The sequence below is a fragment of the Pteronotus mesoamericanus genome, unplaced genomic scaffold, assembly GCF_021234165.1.
Source record: "Pteronotus mesoamericanus isolate MK-2021 breed Mesoamerican mustached bat unplaced genomic scaffold, CSHL_Meso_final scaffold_54, whole genome shotgun sequence".
Classification (NCBI taxonomy): domain Eukaryota; kingdom Metazoa; phylum Chordata; class Mammalia; order Chiroptera; family Mormoopidae; genus Pteronotus; species Pteronotus mesoamericanus.
The window spans coordinates 5,855,325-5,874,993 of record NW_026555321.1 but is presented as its reverse complement, the minus strand read 5'-3'; the positions used below and the strand labels follow the sequence as shown (position 1 = coordinate 5,874,993).

General features: G+C 39.8%; 1 protein-coding gene across 1 annotated transcript; it reads right to left on the bottom strand.

Moving 5' to 3' along the window:
• Positions 1 to 443: 443 nt before the first annotated feature.
• Positions 444 to 18,963, bottom strand: CMTM6 (CKLF like MARVEL transmembrane domain containing 6). The gene is made up of 4 exons (XM_054595044.1): positions 18,758 to 18,963; positions 9,329 to 9,505; positions 5,858 to 5,956; positions 444 to 3,126 (listed from the first exon to the last, which is right to left on the bottom strand). Exons 1-4 carry the CDS (start codon positions 18,893 to 18,895, stop codon positions 2,992 to 2,994), a joined length of 549 nt encoding a protein of 182 aa, XP_054451019.1. The 5' UTR covers positions 18,896 to 18,963; the 3' UTR covers positions 444 to 2,991.
• Between the last annotated feature and the right edge of the window lie 706 nt (positions 18,964 to 19,669).

Genomic DNA, 19,669 nt, shown 5'->3' with positions numbered 1-19,669 from the left:
GTTGTAGCTTTCCCGGAGCCACCCTAGTTTCGTTTCACACTTTCCCAATCACTGAACGGTCTGAAAGAGAATGTGCCTATTTTGTTTTTAGCACTGTCAGCCATGTTGAGAAATGTGATCAACAGTCCAAATGTGCTGCTTTGGTTGTATAAAGGCGTTTAGTCTATAAAATTCCTTTCAAACTCTTCACGCATAGCCCCCTAAAATTCTTCTTTGAATGTGTATTCCAACTTTTCAACAAAAGGAAAAGCCCAAGGGTCAGAACTGGATTTATTTCTTTTCTACTTGTACCCCGCACTTGGGTAGATCCACAGCCCTGTATTCCATACAGGTACTTACCGTGGCTGTATAGCCAAAGCCTAGAACTCTGGAGAAAGCTTTCTCCTAAATACCATGCCTCTGTAATGAATAAACAACTACAAAGGTATGGACAATTGGACGGATTTATTTAAAAAGACGACCATAAAACTTGACATGGAGAGAGATAAAAAAGAACCACAGGATTTCAGTCGATAAATACAAAAATGATTGGCTATAAACAATGTAAAAATACATTCCCCAGTCCCCAAAACAAACATAATTTAATTATAGCAATTACAAAATTTTTATACTGTAGATGCATTTCCCTTATAATTTTTCAAAACCTTTCTAAACCGTTTATTTGTATAAAATGTAACAAACTAAATTTATCATATGTGTTAATAAACATTATTTTAAATTTGAGTTTACTGAGTCTGTCCTTTCCTGTACAAAACAGTGGTTTTGGTCTCAAGTTCTCCTTGAACTCCTTATTTACCACAACGGGCTTTTAACTCCTAATTTCTTCGACAATAGAAGAGGGAGGCTAATTGGTCATGGGTCCCCTAAAAAACAATGTGAAAAAAAGTTCTAGAGTGACCAAAATACCAGTGAATGTATTACCTTTCCGAAAAGGCAAGGATCAGTAGCCCTACGCCAAGGAAATACATGGAAGTAAAACCTCCGAACCACCAGAACGTCAGCTCAATGCCGGCTGCGGGTGTGAGGCTGCTGAGGACACGGCCCGCACACTCAGCTAAACCCAACGCACAGGTGGGGACCCTGAGGTAGTCCGGATGGTTTGCTGTGAATCCCAGCTGGGTCCAGATGATATTTAAAATGGCAATAGTGCAGTAGTTTGATGGGAAGTTCCAGAACTTGTCTACTGTAAGCTAGCAGGTCTTTTGAACCAGTCTTTATTCTTGAACCCAAGACTCAAGCTAGTTCTCCTCTCTTAGATGGCACGCTCGGTCACCACAGCATCGTGCCTGGCTTCGTTATCTCCCAAGCAGGTAATGATGACCTTGCCACTGGCGCCAGCATCCAAACTCTGATACAAATAGATAAGGTCCCGAGTCACTCGGACAGAGCAGAAGCTGTGTCTGGCCCTAATGACCAATTTTTGAGAATCACATTAGCCACATTTACGCGGCTGAAACCAATCTTTAAGACACAAGAGGGAGATAAGAAGTTAAAAAATGATGGGGTCATTAAACTGCCTCACTGGAAACAAGACTCCACTTTTTCAGCCAGCCAGCCCCGCACGCCTTCCCGGGGAGCCCCCCACCAAACTCCTGCGGGACCTGACGCGTGGGCTCCTCACCTTAACGGCAAAGTTTTGAGTCAGAAATCTAGGAGGAGGACAAGAAAGGTGTATTCTGTAAACCATGGCCTGCCAACAACAGACAGTTCTTCCAAACTGTCAGAACTGGTTGTGAAGTGTCTCTCAAGAATGGTCTGACTACTCCTTACGCCACAGCAGTATTAACCTGGGCAGGATTTCTAGACATTCGCTTCCTTAAGAAGGTCTCCTCTAAAGGCATCGTTCTGTGGGAACAAAACCCCCGAATGCCTGCTGGTGCTCTGTGCAATCAGGAGGGCCCAGGATTCTGGACCACCGAAAGACAACCGCCACCAAGAAAGAGTCAGAGCCGGAAGTCCGCCTCTGCCTGGCAAAGCCACAGTATTATACGGACCATTGGGGTAAGGGGACAGAAAAGCAAGCATATCAAACGGATGAAAAGTCAAAGGCTGGGGTTCTCAAAAGAAGGCTGGCTCCAAAGGACACACTGAAGACCTGCAGAGCTGGATCCATCTCAGTAGAAATAATCACGTGCCAATAGAACGAACCACTTTCTTACAGTATGAACTCACCTCTTCAGACATTTGGTAAGCGGTCAGAGCCTGCTTTTATAATTTCACTGTATTGCACAAAAAAGTCTATCTTTGGTCCTTAGGTGAAATAACAGTTTTTTTCCATTTTTCTATGTTACATAAAAAAAATTTTTTTTTCTTTACTTGGTATTAACCACCACCAAAGTGCAGTGTAAATGCTGGGGTGCTGATGTTGCTTTTACACACGTAAAATACCAGCATCTCCCACACATTCTCTGTTAGGCTACAAAAGAGTCAATAACAGTTATCTGATTGCAACATAATCTTAAGGCTGAGGGAGATACAGTAAAGCCTGGGGATTACATTTTAAGGAAAAAACCTAAACCAACATTTTAAATATTGAATTTAAAAATTTAAATACACATTACATTTTATCTAATCATCAAAAAACAAACTCATAGCTAAGTACATTAACTTACAAAATGAAACAATGTCTAAATGCACAAACTTAAGCACGCTGTAAGGCTAATTTGAAAGCTAAGCCTAGTAACAATGACAAAATAATTTATCAGCCATCGAGCTGTGCCTTAAAGAAACAACTGCCCTCACCTCCAAATGACAAAAAATAAACTTCACTGACACAAGTTTCAAATGTTATAAAAAAACAACCAGACAGACAAACCCCACTGGCCCCATCTGTGGCAACTGACACGCTGTCCAATATTGATAAAACTGCCTTCAGGCCCTTCCCCTTGCTCTTCAGAAGAAGTGGTTTAGCAATCGCACATCTAGATTGTGCAATTGTTTCTGCCCAGGCTCAGGGACCACGCAGTCGCTACCATACATTACGCCTGCTCCCTACTCTCTTGCAGAGTTAAGTGGTTCACTGGTGGCAGTCTCAGTTTTTCTCATCTGGGACAGGTGTCGTTTTCCCCAGAGCTTCATAAAAAGGCCGTCAGCCAGGAACGCAGCACTTGCGAAAAATCCAAACACCTGAGGAGAAAAGGGGGCAACGGTTATGTAAGGAATTTTAGAATGTAATCTCACATTTCCTATTTGGCTTTGAGAGTGTTTCATATAAGCAAGATGATTCATTAGTTTCATCTTAACTTTAGTGGTAAAAAAAATGTTTAAGGTCATCAAAAAAATGGAAAGACGTTACAAAAAAAATTCTAGAGTAATGGCTTAGGCACAGCCTCACAAATAACAAATGCCCTGTCTCATACGTGCATGTTCAGGAATGGACTGCCAATCTATGAAATTAACTTTGACAGATGAAAAACAAAATCCTGTAAAATGATACAAACAGGACCATCAGCAATGGTTAGGTTGCCCTTCAAGTGAGATGAGGGACACAGGGGAGGAGGCAGTGGAGCCTAGGTGAAAATAGGAAAAGTTACTAACATAAAAAAATTCTATTTTGAAGACACCTTTATGTTAAATTATCTAACAAATATTTTCCAGTTATTGTCACACTCTGATGATGTGACATGACACCACTATTTACTTCCTCTTCCTTAAATCACTTCCTCATTGTACTGCTAAGATATGATCAATATTCTGAGAATTCTGTCAAGAGACAGAAGACCTTGGTTGAAATTCCCTTCTTCACTAGCAAAACCCTTAAGGAAACGAGGGCCAAAGTGCTCTATCAAAAGAGAGAATTGATGCAGCAATGGCTGAAGTCCCTTCCATGGTTTTTAACATTTTGTTGTCATTTGCTGCAGTCCCTTTACCCCTCACACCCAACCCCATCACCCTCCACAATATTCATTCTGCCTCATTTCCCTGTAAAGCAAACCGAGCTCCAAATTAATTAATTCACCTCAGTGTCCCCAACACAGCCAGCCTAAATTTAATTATCAACCCCTCCCACCCAAAACCCAACTCTCTTATCACCTGATGGCATTTATTAATTTATGGGAATGTCTAATGGAGTTAATGCTTTACAGGGAGACCAGATGTCACCTTCCTGTGACACCATCTCTGATCACTCAGAGTTCCAGTCCACACAGGGCCCTCTGCCATATAATCCAGATAGATCATCTTTCAGCTCTTTTGCTCACATACTACACAATTTAAAAAAATAATAATTCCCTCATTCATTTAATTCTACAAAATATTTTGTAATTTAAATAGCTGCAAAAGGTCATCTCAAGCATATTATAGAGAGTTTTTTTTTTTAATTTTTAGAAAGAGAAGGGAGGGACACAGAGGGAGAGAAACATCAATCGATTGCCTCTTGCATGTATACCCCCAACCAGGGACCTGGCCCGCAACTCAGGCGTGTGCCCTGACTGGGAATCAAATCGGTGACCCCCTGGTTTGCAGGCTGGCACCCAATCCACTAAGCCACACCAGCCAGGGTTATAAATAGTTTTTAAACTGCCAGTCACTCTTAAATATATCCAGTGAAATCTAAATACTCTTTAACACTCTAATATATCATTTAATTAAAACACATAAATAAGCTCTTTTTTAATAGCCGGGAATTTTATGCCATGCTTTCCCCCCCTTAACTCCACTTTCCCTCAACCTCCATTTCACTTCCTCCACAGGATTTTATAGTAATATATTTCTATACTTGAAAATATTTTCCTGACAATCCTATCATCCTCCTCTGCAACAAAAACAGTGATATATACTCAAATTAGCCATAAGGCTTTATTAAAACTTTTGGTTTTCTCTTCAGTTGGTTCACATACCCCATGGAAAAATCCTACTTATTGCTAGAATGAGTCCCCGTTCAGCATTAATTTTACTTCTGCGTTTTGTTTTGATACATGTAAATGCTAAGAAACCATGAATAAGGAGACGTATTACAGCCATGCTTAGAATTCTTGAACTCCTTTTAAGTTGTTCTATCATAAAAGTAGTTTTAATGAACTATTACCTGATGACTCAATTACAACCTCAATTTTGTCATGAACAAAGTATTAGTGGGAAATGAGCTGACTTGTAAAAGGATTTGCTATCCAGTTCCAAGGTGTTTACATTCAGAACAATGGTACCAATTCAGGTCGCTGGTCCTTGATTTGCAATTCTGAAACCCAAGAAAGGCTCCAACTTTTCATGATTTGTTTGGCTCAAACAAAGTTCGCATGAAGTAGAACTATTCACAATCTTTACCTATCTCTCTTCCTGGGAATATTCATACACTTCAGAAACACTCACTTGCTGGACAACAGGGTGCGGCCCAGGCACCCGGAAGGGATGGTGCAATAAAGTTTATATCCAGTATTACTTTTCTAAAATCCAAAATATTCTCAATTCTAACAAAAGTCTGCCCCCTCACCCATGGATTTCAAATAGAAATGTTTACTTATTATTTCTTTTATTAGGCTCAACTTTTGGATCATTTCTCCTGTGTTATCCTTTACACCTGGAGCAGTACCTTGCAAGTAGATGTGTTTGCTGAACTGAACAGGAGAGAAATAGAAGACAATAAGGTCAGTTCAACACTTCCATTAGCAATAACATGTTGATATGTGGAGTAAATGTGCTTTTGTTAACACAACTCAAATTCTAACGACAGGTTCTAGGTTTTTCAGGCTATCATATATAAAGCTATCATTTGCTTTCAGGTCTTCTATTCAAAACTATAATAAAAAGTAAGTTAAAAGACAAACTACTCTCCTATATTATATAACTTGCCATGTGCTTTCTGGATTCCACATTTCTAATGAAACAAAAATAAGCAGAGATAAAAATACTAGATACTTACAGTTGCAGCAATTTCAGCTGAGGTCCGGTCATGCATGGAAACAAAAACGATGGATGCCAACAAAAACAGAGACCCAATCCCCACAGTAATGTAAAAATCCTGCGTGTATATATAAAACACAGAGAGAATACAGTATGGTTAGGTTGATGGAAACATATATTTTACTTTTTTATTTTAAAAAACTTTAATGACTTATTTCTTTTCCTTCACACGACCCAAATCCACACTCTCTGTCTCCTCCCTTTCCCCTAAGCCTAGCGCTCAATGCATGCCCTGGAAGGGAGCACCAGCCACGCTTCGGTCAGGGCATATTCTGAAAATACATCACAAAAGAATCCTTTCATAAAACAGTTCCCCAAAAGGTTGTGTGTGTGTGTGTGTGTGTGTGTATTTCTCTAGGACATACTAGAATTATCAAAGCTAAAGAATTTATTAAATCCTATCTTACTTCTGGCAAAAAAAAAAAAAAAAAAGTGTATTTCTTTCCTTACAATGTATTCTGTGCTAGGATGGCTTGAGAGCACTTTGGTGTTTTGAAAGCAGTTTGGAAAAGAGACTCAAAAGAACCATCCATCATTAACTAAATAAAGTTATGCCAATAGCATGTTTTTTAGCCACTTAAACTTTCTGCAAGAACATACTGCTTTCAGTTGTTCCATGTGGGTAATCCAAAATGGGCTTGTACGACAAGCTACCTACTACCATTAAAAGCTCCCATATCCCATCATAATGCACCTTACAGTGATAAAGTTCCTGATGGGTTTCCAAGTGCTCTCTTAGGCATTATCTTATAGGGCACTCCGTCTTACATGCCAACTGAAAACTGCTTGACATACATACTTGATTCAGAGGAGACAGTGGTAAATGACAGCCACTCCAAAGTGCGACACTCTGAGTTTTCTGAAATATAATCTCCACTAAAGCTAATATCAACAAAACTATACAACATAAAATTCCTATACTATTGTCAATTGTTCACGTAACATTTATTGAAACATTTAAGGAGTTTTGTCTTTGCTTCTACAAGTTATTTTTCTGCAGTATTTTGTTTTTCGTATTCCCTTAAATCTTATTTCAAATCTGCTACATACATATATAAAATTCTACTCATTAATATTTGGACTTCATTCAAAGAGGTAAACAAGACAGTCATTTTGAGACAGAATAATGTACTATTCAGTAAACATGGGTTTTAGAACCAGACTGAGGTTCAGATCCCAGTTACACTATTTCCCAGCTTTATGGCTTTGAATTAGTTACTTAACATCTGTGTGCCTTTGTCGCTTCATCTGCAAATGGAGGTAATAACAGTGTCCTCTTTATAAGATGATTCTAAAGATTAGTGTTAATCCATGGAAAGTGCTTAGATCAGTGCCAGGCACATAATAAATGTATAAATGTTGGCTATCGTTATTCTTGATAGAATCTGACCCACAATAGCACAGAAAAGATGCTGTCTTGTAAAAGATTATCCTTCTACCCTAGACTCCACCACCACACACTCTAAACCTTTTCTCTAAATCAGAAAACCTCCCTTACATGAAAATATACTTAAAATTTAAGAACATTAAAATTTTATGCACACAGTAAAAGTGATTTTTAAACCACCGAAACAAATGTGAAATCCTTATGTAGTTAGGTACAAAGCACAATATATATACTCTATGATTACAATTATTTTAAATTTAAAAAATTATCTCTTAATAGAAACAAAGGCCCAAAAAAAATACAGTAAAATATTACAAAAGCTGTTTTAAGATAAAATAATCAAATTCTTTCTTTTATTCCCCAGTATTTTAAAATCAATATTTACTCGAAAATAACTTTCTAAATCAAGTTTGATGTAATAAATGTTTTACATTTTGTTTAGCTAGACTGTTACACTAGATGGAAAATATTATAATATTGTTTCTTGTCAAAAAGATTAATGTTCTTGCCCTGGCTGATGTGGCTCAGGTGGTTGGTCATCCCGCAGACCGGAAGGTCATAGGTTCACTTCCCAGTCAGGGCATATGTCTAGGTTTGCAGGTTTGGTCCCCAGTGGGGACACGTTCTTCTCACTCTCTCTCTCTCCCTCCCTTCCCCTCTCTCTAAAATCAATGAGCATGTCCTTGGGTGAAGATACAAAAATATGAAGATTAAAAAAATAATAGAGTTCCTAGGGCCTTGGTTCTAGTAGAATTCTGCTTAGGCCATATGATAGAATGCAGAGTGGGAGAGCTTTACTGGAGTCAAATCTCAGTTTATTTTTACCCTAGCTGTGTAACTTTGGACAAGTTATTGAACCACCTTGAACCTAAGTTCCCTCAACAGCAAAATGGAGCATTAAGGTGTGAGGGCTCTAAAGCACAGCATATGAAGTACACCCGGCACACAGCACGCACTGACAGCAGCCGTTCTCAGGTAAGACGACAAAACCACCGTATATTGGCCATTCCAAGAACTGCATGCATGCGCTCATCAAAGACTTGCTGGATTTGATTCAGACTCTGTTTTTCCAAGTTATTTTTTTAACTGTTTGGTATTGACTCTCAAAAAAAAATTTTTAAACCTAAAATAATTCTTCTAAAAGAAGATAATAGATTTCTATGGCACAAAATTTAAGAGATACAAAAAGGTATATAGAAAAAAGTATCTTAAGATCTCTAATCAATATGTGATCCAATGCTTCCTTTTCATTAAAAACATAATCTTACTGCTTTGTATTATCCTATAATTTCTTGTTCTAAATAGTTAAAAACTTACACTAATTTTTAACTGTTTCCCTCAAAGATGTGAATTCTTTCATATGTCAGCCCTGACATGTACAATTAACTCTTCACAAACCACTACTGATCATTCAAATGCTATTGAAGAGGTAAATTACTCAATTCTTTCTTCCTTAAATGAAGTACCTATGTGAACAAGCTCATCTGTCATTTCACAAATCCTCATACTAAAATAAAAACACAGCTTCAGCAGACTAAGTCTTTTTAATAAATGCCTTCTTAATTCACTTAGAATTTTCTTCATAATAAAATCAAAACAAAATAGGTAGAATTACACGCTGTGTTATTTATGAGCCCCAGAAATATAGAGCATTAATTCATTACTCTATCTCCAGGGTCTAGCACAATGCCTGGCATGTAATAGGTATACAATGAATAACTGTAGAACAAATGAGTGACACTCTGAAACGTGAGAAATCAAAGGTGACACACTCTTAGTTTTTAAAAGTATCTAATGTGAATTAGATTAAACTACCAGTAACTGTAAAATATGGATAGTGTTTGTCACTTTCATTCTAATTTCACTTTCCCCTTCTATCATGCCATTTGGCAGGGGAAATCAAGTTGCTTAAAGGCATAAATGGAACAACTTTTCTCATGTGACTGAGTTTTTGAAGGCATTTTCTACATTGAATAATAAAACTATACAAGATTCCAAAATAGCTACGTTCTTAATATAGGGATTATATGTTTTCATGCTTACCGATGACCTGACTTTTTCAGCATCAACTTTGTCATAAACTGGAGTGCAGTACACTATCAGTATAAGGAGACTCAGGAGAAAGGCACTGCTGCTTATAAATTCAAAAAAATAAAGTCCTCCGCACAAGGTGCATTGTGATACAACTTCTTCACAGATAAAGGCCAGCAGAGACAGCACCTACAAAATAAACAAAACATTTTACTTCAGTGTTTTTTAGAGAAACCTACTGTATTCAGAAAACACCATCTGTTCACTCAAATATTTATATAGTGGAGACTAGACTACGGCGAACAAACTTACCATTGTAGAATGGCTGATCTGCAAAGAACTTACAGTCTGGTTGCTTTGAAGGGAAGATAGGTACACAAATAATTATTCACCTACCATGTGCTGTAGAATAGGATAAATACTGGATGTTGTTATAAACGCATACAGAAGAGCCATTGAACTTGGGGGGGGTCAGGAAGGACTTCCTGAAGGACAGTAGACTTAATTTGGGGGGCTTAAAGACAGCAAAAGAAGTTCCAAGCAGAATTAACACATGCAAAGACTCAGAGGAAAGAGGGCACGGCACCCTCCTACACCAGAGTGCACCCATATACCCCACCACCCGCAGCTGAACTGTGAAAGCGAGGTGAGTCACCATGGCTAAAGCGCCCCGTTTGAAGGAAGGGGACAGCAGCACAAAAATGATCAGATGAGACTAGAGAGGTAAGCAGTGGCCAGATTTAAGGACTCTGGATTTTAAGGGTGTTAAAGCAAAGGGTGACATGATCAGGTTCGTGCTTCTGGTAGTTCTCACTAGCTACGCTGTGGAGATGGGACTGGAGGAAGGGCGAAAATTGGAGCAGATATCTAGCTGGGAAGCTGGTATATGACATCAGGGAAGAGAGAGCAATGGTAATGGAGGAGAGTGGCTAATCAGTAAAAAACGCAGCAGAAGCCCTTACTAGAGAGGATGAATACCCACAGTGTAGGAAACAAGATGATAGTATGTACTGAAACATTTTAACCTAATACAAAATGGCATATTTATTCACTAATCATTTGAGATGGGCCTTGTCTTTGAGTTTGAGCCTACAAAATTGGAATTCCACATCCTGTTTTCTGCCTTGATCACTTCCCTTTTTTATGACTAGCACTTCCAGACGGATGTTATTTGAAGTGGAGAAAGATCCTTCACACTGATTATCAGAGAACAGAATCCTTCTCGAGTTGGACTAGTTTTATCAACCTTTCACATTTGCCTTGCTCATACTTTATTCCACAGCAAGTATTTAAGCAACTTATTTTTCAATCTTACCAAAGCATTCAATTTTGTTTTCATAGAAATAATTCCTTTCCACACTCAATTTTAGTATGTGTAATATTTCATTAAATGCCTGATCATAAAAAGTGTAATTCACACAAACCAGTATGGGACTAACACAAGTCAACTGGCGGTGGAGGTCCGGAGTGAAGAATGCTCCCACAGGACGGGCCGGCCGGCTGTCTGATAGACAGGTGCAGGTCAGAAGGGCTGTTAGCACTGAATAGAGAATGGTTCACTCCAGTTGGCCCAGCAACTCAAATGGAAGTGGCTTTTAACAGTGCTCCCACTGTTTTATGTGTGCCATTAAGATACTGGTGCTTCACTGCAGAAAGAAGAGTTTTGTTTTTGTGTTTCTTTTTAAGAGGCAAGGGTGTTGGGAGAGAATAAATTCAGTTTTAACTATGCTGTGTATGAGGGGGACTGTGGAAGCGTTAGGTGCAGATGTCTAGGAGGCAAATGGATTAACAGGCCTGGAGCACAGGGGAGAAGTCTGAAGTGGGGAGAAGTCTGAAGTGGGGATAAAGATGAAGGAGTCAGCCAGTGAAATCACCCAGAAGGAGCGAAGTAGGCCTTGTGCAGAACTCTGAAGAGCCCCAAGATCTAAGGGATATGCAGAGGGGTAGATACCAGCAAAGGACAATTAGGAGCAGTGGTTCAAGTGATAGTAGACCAAGAAAAAAATATTTATACAAAGAGGAAGGTGTGCTGAGCGCTGAATGCTACTTAGATGTCAGGTAAGAAGAAAACTGAAACACATTAGCCTGAGCTGCAAGGAGGCTGCTGATGACATCAGCCAGACAATTTCAGGATGGTCATATAGAGAAACTTAGATCACAGTACCGCATATTGGGAAGTGAGGGGAAGACAAAGCCGTAGAACAGAGACAGCACAGGCAAGAAGTGTGGTTTCAATAGTGTCCAGAGAGGGTAGCAGTGGATGAGGTCAAAGGGAAGGGAATTTCTAGATGGGAAAGAGCTGGGCGTGTTTAAATGCTCAGGCAGAAACCAGTAAGATGAGTGTGTCGAAAGACAGGAAGAAAAGAGGTTCTCTAAAGTAGGATTCAGAGCTCAGGTTTGGGACTAACTCTTCTCTAGAAACAGGAGGGAAGAAAGTGAAGAGTTCCACTTGGGCAGTTTGTGTGGGTTTTATGGAAACTGAGGGAGTTTCCTTCTGAGTGTTAAAACAATCAAAATAACTGATGACCCAAGCAGACGCCTATTGGGAAATGCCATCTCACCCAAGTCAGGCCAGTAGAAGCAACTAGATATAGTAAGGGCAACAAAATTGCAACCAACATCAACAAATACATTTCACTGTATATAATGAAAATCTTATCCTACAAAACATTTTCACACAAAATGGTCAATGGTACAGTCACTCTGTAAAACAGTTTAGCAGTTTTTCTTTCTTTTTAAAGATTTTACTTATTTACTTTTATAAGAGGGAAAGGGAGGGAGAAAGACAGGGAGAGAAACATCAATGTGCAAGAGAAACACTGATCAGCTGCCTCTCGCACACCTCCAACCGAGGACCTGGCCCACAGTGCAGGCATGTGCCCTGACCAGGAATCGAACCAGCCACCTTTCAGTTTGCAGGATGACACCCAATCCACTGAGCCACTCCAGGCAGGGTGAGTTTAGCTGCTTCTTTAAAAACTAAGCATGCAACTGCCATGAACCCAGCAACTGTATTTCTGCATTCTGCATCCAACCAAGAGAAATGAAAACTTAAGTTCATGCAAAAATCAGTACATGAATGTTCATAACAATTTCATCCATAACAGCCCCAAATGGGAAACAATCCAGATGTCCTTCAATGGTAAGCAAACTGTGGTAGGTACATCATACCATGGAATACTACTTAGCAATAAAAAAAGAACAAACTTGACATATGCAACAACCTGGATGACTCTCCAGAGGATTATGCAAAATTAAAAAAATCCAATCTCAAAAGGTTAAAGACTGCATAATTCTATTTAAATAGCATTCCTCAAAAAACAAAAATTATACAGAGGTAGAAAACAAATTCGTGGTGCCCGGGGGAGAGAGAAACAGTGTGACTATAACGTGGAGGCATGAGGGAACCCGGTGGTGATGGAACAGTTCTGTATCTTGAGTGTAGTAGCGCTTATAGGAAGCTACACGTGATAAAGCTGCATAAGAGTGACACACACGTGCATGTGAGTGCGTACAGGACCTCCCTGTACATTTTTTTCCAAGTTCCTGTGAACCTACAATCACTTCAAAACAAAAAGTTTTTTAAAAAAGGTCAAACCGAAACCGGTATCTAAACCTGCAAGGTTCTCCCCCCTCTTCTACTGAGCAATACAAAATTGATATAGCCTTACAACTGAAAAGAATCTATATAAGGATGAAAATAGATCCTACTGCTATGATTTCCTTTTAGTGAAGTACAAAACTGCCCAGTATATTCCAAACAACTTCCTTCAGACAGACATTAGGAGAGGCCTTCCCAATCATTAAACCATGGGATATAAAATGACACACCAAGACAAATTCCCAAAGGTCGCTGTGTAAAGATACTTTTTCAGTCTCCTATAATTATCATTACAGGATGAGTCTTTACATGATTAGAGTATATTAAAATACTGTTGAATATTCCATTTGCCTTGTTCTCGCCTGTAGTTGCCTCTATCTTGGGGGTTTTAGGAGTTTTCCTATGAGAAGCTTGCAAAATATACCTGTTGTATAAAAGTCAATTAACTACGAGAAGATATTGGCCTAAAACTCTAATTGGGGTTTGAGAATAATTGAAGCATTCTTATTACAATAATTAGGTTGTCAAGAAGACTCATCTGTGTAGGCTACATGACAAAAAAAAAAAACTTATCTGTAGTAAAAATACAGACTGTTTATCTATTCTCAGTAAGAAAAGGGCAGGATCCAGCTTGGCCAGAAGCAATCAATGTCAAGTCATTGCAAGTCCTATTCCAAACTTATTCACAGGACTCATTCTTACTAACTTTAAGCCTCAGAGCAGTATTAAGAGGTGGGTTCTGCATGAGCAACCTAAAAGACTGAAGGGGTATTATGTCACATTTGAGCATTTCCTAGTTCGTATTCCCAGTTGAAGGCCAAGAAATTGGCACTACGAGCTATATTCAGTAGGAAATTTCCCCGACTCCCTATATCTGATGCTACTGAGTTTCTTTTATAATCTCCCACAGCACTAACAAGTCTGTAGCACAAAATAATCATTTCACAATGTTCAAATAATGAACCATTATGTTGTACATCTGAAACTGTTATATTTCAGTTATAGCTTGATAAATACATTAAAAAATGAAGTGTATTTGAGTATTATGTATGCAGCATTATAATATGCATAGGAATATGTAATGACAGAGCAATAAGACCAATGTACAAAAAAACAGTAAGAGCACAATATATTCTGTACCTCATAATTGAGCATTCAGTATATCTAAGTTCAGGAAATCTCAGGAAAATGTCCAGATCCACCTGGACTGAGAGTAGCTGGAGAAGGATGCGTGGGAAAGCAAGACTCAGACCAGAGCCAAGAGACACAGAGGATCCGGACTGGCAGGGGACATTTCAAGGAGGGGGACAAACAAGAAGGCAAGAATTTGCATAGTAAGTCCCCAAGGGATAATAAGGCAACTGACCTAACTGGATGGGGAGTGATGAGAAAAATGGTTAAGGTGTTGGGTGTGGTTATATGGATTTCGTGCCAGACAGTAAGACTTCTAGATGAAGACAGCAGGGACTGCCTGCCTGGCTTAACTGGACAGAAGGAAAAGGGAACAAAGGACTGGGAGGGGCCTGGAGGACTATCACAGTTCTAGAACACAAGGGAAAGAAAAGGGAACACCAGACAAGCAAGTCACAAGAAGTTTAACACTTCTTAGGAAAACGCCTTTGAAAATCAAGTAAACATACTCCAAATTGATGAACAGTGATGCTAGGCGATGTGAGAATGTGAAGGGTGTAGTGTGGCTTATATTATTTTAATCATATTTTTTGGTTGATTTTTTTTGTAAGCAGGCATTTTTTTTAATTAAAAAAAGAAAAAACATGGAAGTTAAGGGAAGGAAGAATTTCAAGAAATGGGTAGTTACCAGCACTAAATACCAAAGTGGTTAAGGAGAAGAAAAAGAAAGAAAGTCACTGAATTGGATAAGGAAATAATGGTGAATGTAACTCATAAGTTAAAAGACTCAATTATTATCTGGTGAACCGATTTATTCTCAATAGCATGAAGACATGATATGAAGTATTGCTTACTAAACATGAAGCTAACTACCTAAGGACAGGACACCAATGTGGCTCCTTCTAATGACATAAAATTTTACCCAAGTCTAATTAAAGGAATTATCAAACTTTTGGAGATGGGGGGGGGCCTTTGGAGAGCACATAGGCTCCTACCTTCGTGTTTACAAATGATGGAATTAATCTCTGACAGGCTAAGTCCCAAGTTAGCCAGGGACAGACAAGAACCTGGGTCTCCTGACTCCTACTCTGTACTTATTCCCCCCAGAAAACATGATTAAATAAGTTCATTTTTCGACTCTGTACGTTTGGTAGGTTTTCCCTGTAAAATTGGGTTTTTGAGGTTACAACCATAGTTTTGTGCATTTCCCCTTTTGCTGTTAAATCATACATTAAAACCAATTTGCTGGGGTCAACACATCTGGGAAGTCTTAGTGACTAAAAGATGGTCTTACTCACAGTTCTAATGATTTAAACATTCAGATAATTACTGCCCTGTGTCTTCCTCTATTTCAATTTCACTACCTTTTCTGAAACTTCAAGTCTTCTTTAAAATTAACAGTCATTGTATTAGATACTAATTCTCCATCATTTGTCTTTAAGTCTATTATGAAAAAATTTCTTATAAAAAAACTTTTTAATGTTTGCCATTAATTATAAAACCCCATCTACAAAACTATATGAATTTCTGAATAATGAACTTGTAGTCATAGGTAGTTCAAGGAAACAAATCTGTCAGCCTGAAGTTAGGCCAGACTTCCGTTGCCTTAAGCAAACATTTACTCTTACAAAGGTTCAGAGATAAAATTTGCTGACATTATGGATCTTCTTAAGGCAAAAGGAGAGCCTTTTTAATTTAGTACATATCAATTTTCACATTTAAATAATGAAAAGAGCACCAAGATAAGATAAATTGTATCTAAGTGATTTGTTTCTTGGCACTTACAGAGTAACATTATTTCTAATTTAATAAATTTAAATCACTGGTGAATTCCAAGTCAAACTACAGGCTTGAAGAGTTACTATGAGCATAGTACTGTGCAGCCATCAAGACCCTCAACCGGCACCGTAAACACAATGTCAGCTTGTTGCGGAGAGAATATCACACATATTTAGATCACTGTACCAGCTTTCTAGCAAAGAATTAGGTTGCCAAATGCCAGTTCACCCCCTAAAACAAAAACAAACTCCCTCAAAAGTAACAAAAACAAAAACAAAAAACTCTCACAAAATAAAATCCATAGGCCTAAAAAGCAATCTAAGGATAGAATAAACTGATAATAAACTGAATGCATAAATTTAGGACTGCAATAACTCCTTACATTGAATTCCTAGTTGCACTTTCATTTCTTCTTCAGCTCTGGAAGGGTGATGGTAGTTAGAGGATGCTTATGTTTTGAACAAGCACTTGACAAAATTAAGGCCACACCCGAACGGTATACACAACTATACAACTCAGTTACATACATATAACTCAAAAGCTAGTTACACTCTTCTGTCTCTAAACTCTCCTTCCATGTTTGCAGGCTCCACTCTCTACCCCTTTGGTGTTCGGTTCTGTACCAACACACCCCACGGAGCCTCAGAGATTGGTAAAAGTCTAGGAGGCACTCTGAGAGGAAATCCAATTCAACTACCTGGGACTCTAATCTAAGGATTTCCTAAGTATATGGTCTCTGGTTTTTAAGTTTTAGAGCAATATTCCTGTCTCTTTGGGGTCTTTGAGAACCTGTTAAGGTGTATGGGTTCCGAATAACATACCCAAACATAGAAATGTACTACATTTTGAGTAAAATGTCATAGGGCATGCAGGTCCCTTGTCACAGTACCTCCTCTTCTAATTATGGTTTCCTTACTGGAGCTCTGAAATCCTACTTAATTTTCAAAAATAAATCATCTAAAGTAAAAACAACCTAAAGGCAGAATTTGAGTTAAGGCAAAGGAGACTGCCTGCTGCCCCAGGCTGGACGACAGTTTTAATTTACTTGGACTTTCTGGGTAACTCCCATAACACACAGTTGGGAAGGGGTAAAACTATTATTAAAACAAACAAAGCAGGAACAAAAAGGCAACCATCAAAATGAAAGGCGATAACTATGAAAATTTTTTAAAATAAATATTGAAGAAAGCATTCTTGTAACATCACAAGTTCCCCGAAAACAAATAAATATTCCAAAAGAGACATCAGTTTTTATCCTTTCCCTCTTTCTCCTTATGGATGATGGAGAACAAGCAGGACTAAGAGTCTAACAGCCTTTGCAAGGCGAATTCATCTTCCCTCTTCATCCTCCCCTCTTCTGTGTGTCCAAGTCAAGTCTACCTCCAAAATTTCTAGTTGTATTCTACTCTGAAGGTACACAACTATAGCTTATTGAATTATAAGGTAACGAAAAATTTTACTTTAGCTTTGCTATTTCTAATTAGGAAGAAAAATACAGGCAACTGAAAACAGATTTAATGGGCAACAGATGATTATGGATGATGTTTTTTAAGCAGTAGGAATGCTTTAGATTAATATTCTTTTCTGTTGTAAAGAGTTCTCTATTCAAGTAGAAACACTTTAGCTCTACCGCCAGGAAACAGCTGAAGTCTGAAAGTCACAGGAGAGCAAACAAGAGGAAGCACAGAAGGAATCACTTCTGGATAGAAGGAACAGCTGACGCCAAGATACAGGGAACCCCTCCTGCTAGGAACCTAACTGGTTACCAGTGTGAAACTACCTAAAAAAAGGCTGGGGAAACAGAGCCAGACTCTCTTGTGATCTATAGGCTGTGCTGTCATTTGCCTCCAAGTGATTTCCCAATTATTTCCAGATGTGATTTTGGTGACTTTAAAGTAGTGCCAACTTCCTGACTGTTATTTCTTTTTATCCAATAAAAGTAGGTCATCTCAGTTCTAAGAATATAAGTTCTGGTTACCTGAGTTCTATTAAGTTCTTCCCAAAGAAACTAATTGGCTATTTTTACTTGGGATGGTTTAAAGAAACAAACTATCCCGTAAACTTAACTTAAGCACTCTTATTTTTCATCTTGCAGAAAATGTTGCTCATCGTTGGTTAAAACAGAATATAAGAGCTCAATATGTGTACAAACAATTTGAGAATTAAAATTTAAATCTCAAAGGTGTTCTGAAATTTTCACTAAGAGGTGTACGGTACCTTCACTGCCTACAGTAAACTAAAATTCAACGAAACTGAAAATACCATGCCCGAGTGTTGCTACCCGCACTCAAGCACAAAAAGATGTCCTTTTGACTTTGCACTTCGTACGCACATGTTGCCCATTCAGAAACAGTTCTTTTCCAAACAACATAAAACTTTTGGGAGACAAGTTATTGAACCCACACATCTCAGCGCCAGCGCGTGGTATCAGAAGACTTTGTCCACCAAATTAAACTGCCCTCACTGGCTCGCGTCAGGAAAACCGCAGGAAACAGAGAAAGATAAACAAAAAGTACTTCGTAGTCTAACTACAGGAACTTTGGGAGATAATGCAGGGTAACAGCTGGGAGAAGAAACGAAGGTGGCTGCCCAGAAGGAAATGAACCCAGGGTAAGCGTCTCGCTCGGGTCTGCTCCAACGCATTTCCTGGAATCCACCTAACACGCTCGGTGGCCCTCGAGCGTCTTCTGGGTCCCCGCCGGAAAGAGATCCAGGGACGAGGGGCCGCCCAGGGGGAGAAGGTGGAGAGCCGGCGGGTAACGCCCCCTGCCTTAGGAGAAGAGGGAAGGAACTGGGGCTGTGGAAACGACCGCTTCCTGAACGACCACGTTGGGGAGGTGGCTCGGCAGCCTCCCAAGCCCACAGGCTGATGTCCCAGGGACCAGACCCCCAACCCCGGTCCGGCTCGCCCGCCATGGCCACCGACTCACCAGCTGAAAAAGTTTGAGCACGCGCTGAGGCCACTTGAGCCGGCGCATACTGAGGCAGGCGGCGATGCGGCTCCTGACGCCGCTGGCAGAGCCCGGATTGTCCTCCGTGGTGGGGCTGTACACGGTTCCGTTCTCCATCTCCCAGGGACCGGGAACACAGCGACCAAGGAGACGGCAGTGGGGACCGCACCAACTCCAGAAGTCCACGGGATGGGCCGTCACTTCCTGGGCCCCGGCCTTGACATCCGGCGGGCTCCGCCCAGCCCCGCCCCGCTCTAGCCCCGCCCCCGCTCTAGCCCCCGCCCCGCTCTAGCCCCGCCCCCGCTCTAGCCCCCGCCCCAATCTGGACCTGCCCACCCCGTGCCGCCCCTAGCCCTTACCCACTTCGTCAAAAACCTCGTAAATAGGGTAGGGAGAACCGTGGTTGGTGTGGTTCTGTGGACTGAGCACCGGTCTCCGAAATAAGTGGTTGTTAGTTCGATTCCCAATTAAGGCACATGCTCGCGTTGCGGGCCAGGTTCTCCGCGTGGGGCCCCCGAGAGGCAACCGCTTAAACCTTAAGGTAAAAACATTACTGAAAAGGAACAAGGAACAGAAAATACAGATCCCCTGAGAACCAGTTGAGCTTGGCTCATGCTGAAAACTGGTGTAATTAGGGCAAAGCAAGGGAGAAAGGCCTTGCAGGGCAAGGGAAAAAAATTAAGTTTCATTTTAAGTGCAATGGGTTGCCTGGAAGAACTTTGAGGCTTGCTGCCCTTTGCATCTCTGTTTTACTTACCAACGTAATTTAGTTTACTTGTCTCTTTCTTGTTCAGCGGCTACAGTCACATAAGTTAATTTTGTGTGAACTTATGGAAGCTTATCTAGGAATGTAATTATATTTTAGCAACTAAAGTTGATTGCGTTACCTGT